General features: G+C 37.5%; 1 protein-coding gene across 1 annotated transcript; it reads right to left on the minus strand.

Moving 5' to 3' along the window:
* Nucleotides 1-268: 268 nt before the first annotated feature.
* LOC115239851 lies at nucleotides 269-1,126 on the minus strand. The gene has a single exon (XM_029814635.1). The coding sequence runs from the start codon at nucleotides 1,124-1,126 to the stop codon at nucleotides 269-271; it is 858 nt and encodes a 285-aa protein (XP_029670495.1).
* Nucleotides 1,127-1,824: the final 698 nt, after the last annotated feature.

Here is a 1,824-nt window from a genome sequence, read left to right on the forward strand (position 1 = left end):
CCCCAAACGTGCACTCGCGATCTGCGTGAGAACGTAAACAGTTTAAACAGACCTTTAATCGTTTTGATTCACGTAATCTATCATGACTTGATAATTTACGAAATGACGGACAAGCGTATAACCAATGTTGATTTTTACATAATGGACATTGTTTGTTTCTTGTTGATTGTGCGGTTAAAGCTATAGATTTTTTATGAGATTTTATGTCAGGCAGTGAATTGTCCCATGGTTTATTTGGTGATATTAAAGTCTCTAGGATTGAACAACGTTAACAACGTTTATCCATGAACTCAGTCATAGTTGGTAGCTTCGTAAATTCGCGTTTAAACTCCCATTCTCGTTTTGTTTTAGTATCAAGCTTCGGCGTGATTAAATGGATTAATAACGTATCCCATGCTTGCACGGGTTGTTCAAGTTTTGTTAATGCACACAAGTGTTGTACATCGTCGATTAATTTTCGAAGACTGCCGGCTGACTCTTTCGAGATTATTGGTAATTCAAGTAACGCTTGTATGTGATGATGCACTATTAATCGCGTATTTTCAAATCGTGCTTTTAACAATTTCCATGCTGCGTCGTAGTTTTCATTGGAAAGGCTTAACGATTTAAAACATTGTGCTGCACGACCTTTCACTGCCGACTGTAAATAGTAAAACTTTTGAATTTTTGTTAAATTCGTGTTAGTGTCAATAATAGCTTCAAATGTATCACGAAATGTAACCCATTGATCGTATTCACCGTTAAACGTTGGAAGATCTATATTAGGTAATTTCAATAACGAATTCGTCTGTGCCGTAATATCTGCTGCCAGCGGTGCTGCTGCCAGCGGTGCCGTTGAATGTGTTGCTTGTTGACCTACGGAATTAGCTTGTCTTTCTAGAGCAATAATTGTGTAATACGAATCTTCGAATTTTGTACGCTCATCGACATCTATCTCTTTCGTCATCATTTCGATTTGGGATTGAATATCCTCATATTCAGTCAATAGATTTTCTGCGCGTTCTAATCTTATCGATAACTCCTTACATTTTGTCGGTTCGTTCTCAAGTTTCTTTAAAAATGACTGAAATGAAGTAAGTTTCGCCTTTATTGTCGTCCGCTTTCGTATTAACTCGTCTTGAGACATTATGAAAATCGTAATCGCACTTAAGATGTAATGTGATACTTATCTACGTTGTAGACGCATACAGGTTAGCCTCTTACACAGATTGAAGTACAGCAGTTGACTTCCGCAAATGTTACTTAATTAATGTATAATCAATAAGACTAGCTCACCGATTGTTGTCGCCACGCTTACAATATTTTAACAAAGAGCACTGCGCCACGTGGTTTCCCGCTTTCGTATGCCGAAAGATCCGGCTCGAAGGACCAAATGTTACCTATTTTTCGTGTGAAGGAAACTCGTGAGATAAAAAGAATTTATTCAATCACTTTATTTAATGTAATTGCCTTTAATAAACTCAAAAATATCTTTATATAAGAAGGTGAATACCGCGTGGCGACATGCTCGTACAACCCTTTTTTGGGAAAGCGCAGGCCAGGGTCGAGTCGGGAATCGAACCCGCGATCTCCGCCGGGATGTGCAGGCGCGCTAGGCACTGAGCCACCGGAGGCCCAGTTTTCGTCAGTTAATAATATATTGTCGAAACTTGTTTGATTTAAAAGATCGTCCGCAGAGGGGTCGTCATCATCTAAAATATTTATTAGATCTATAAAAGTAAAAAGATACAATAAATTTATGAATAATAGACTTAAGGTAATATAAGATATTATAAAATTGTTTATTGATATTACCAGGATTATCATGTATTTCCATGTTGTTAC

Source organism: Formica exsecta, unplaced genomic scaffold, assembly GCF_003651465.1.
Source record: "Formica exsecta isolate Colony F162 unplaced genomic scaffold, ASM365146v1 scaffold3962, whole genome shotgun sequence".
Lineage (NCBI taxonomy): Eukaryota > Metazoa > Arthropoda > Insecta > Hymenoptera > Formicidae > Formica > Formica exsecta.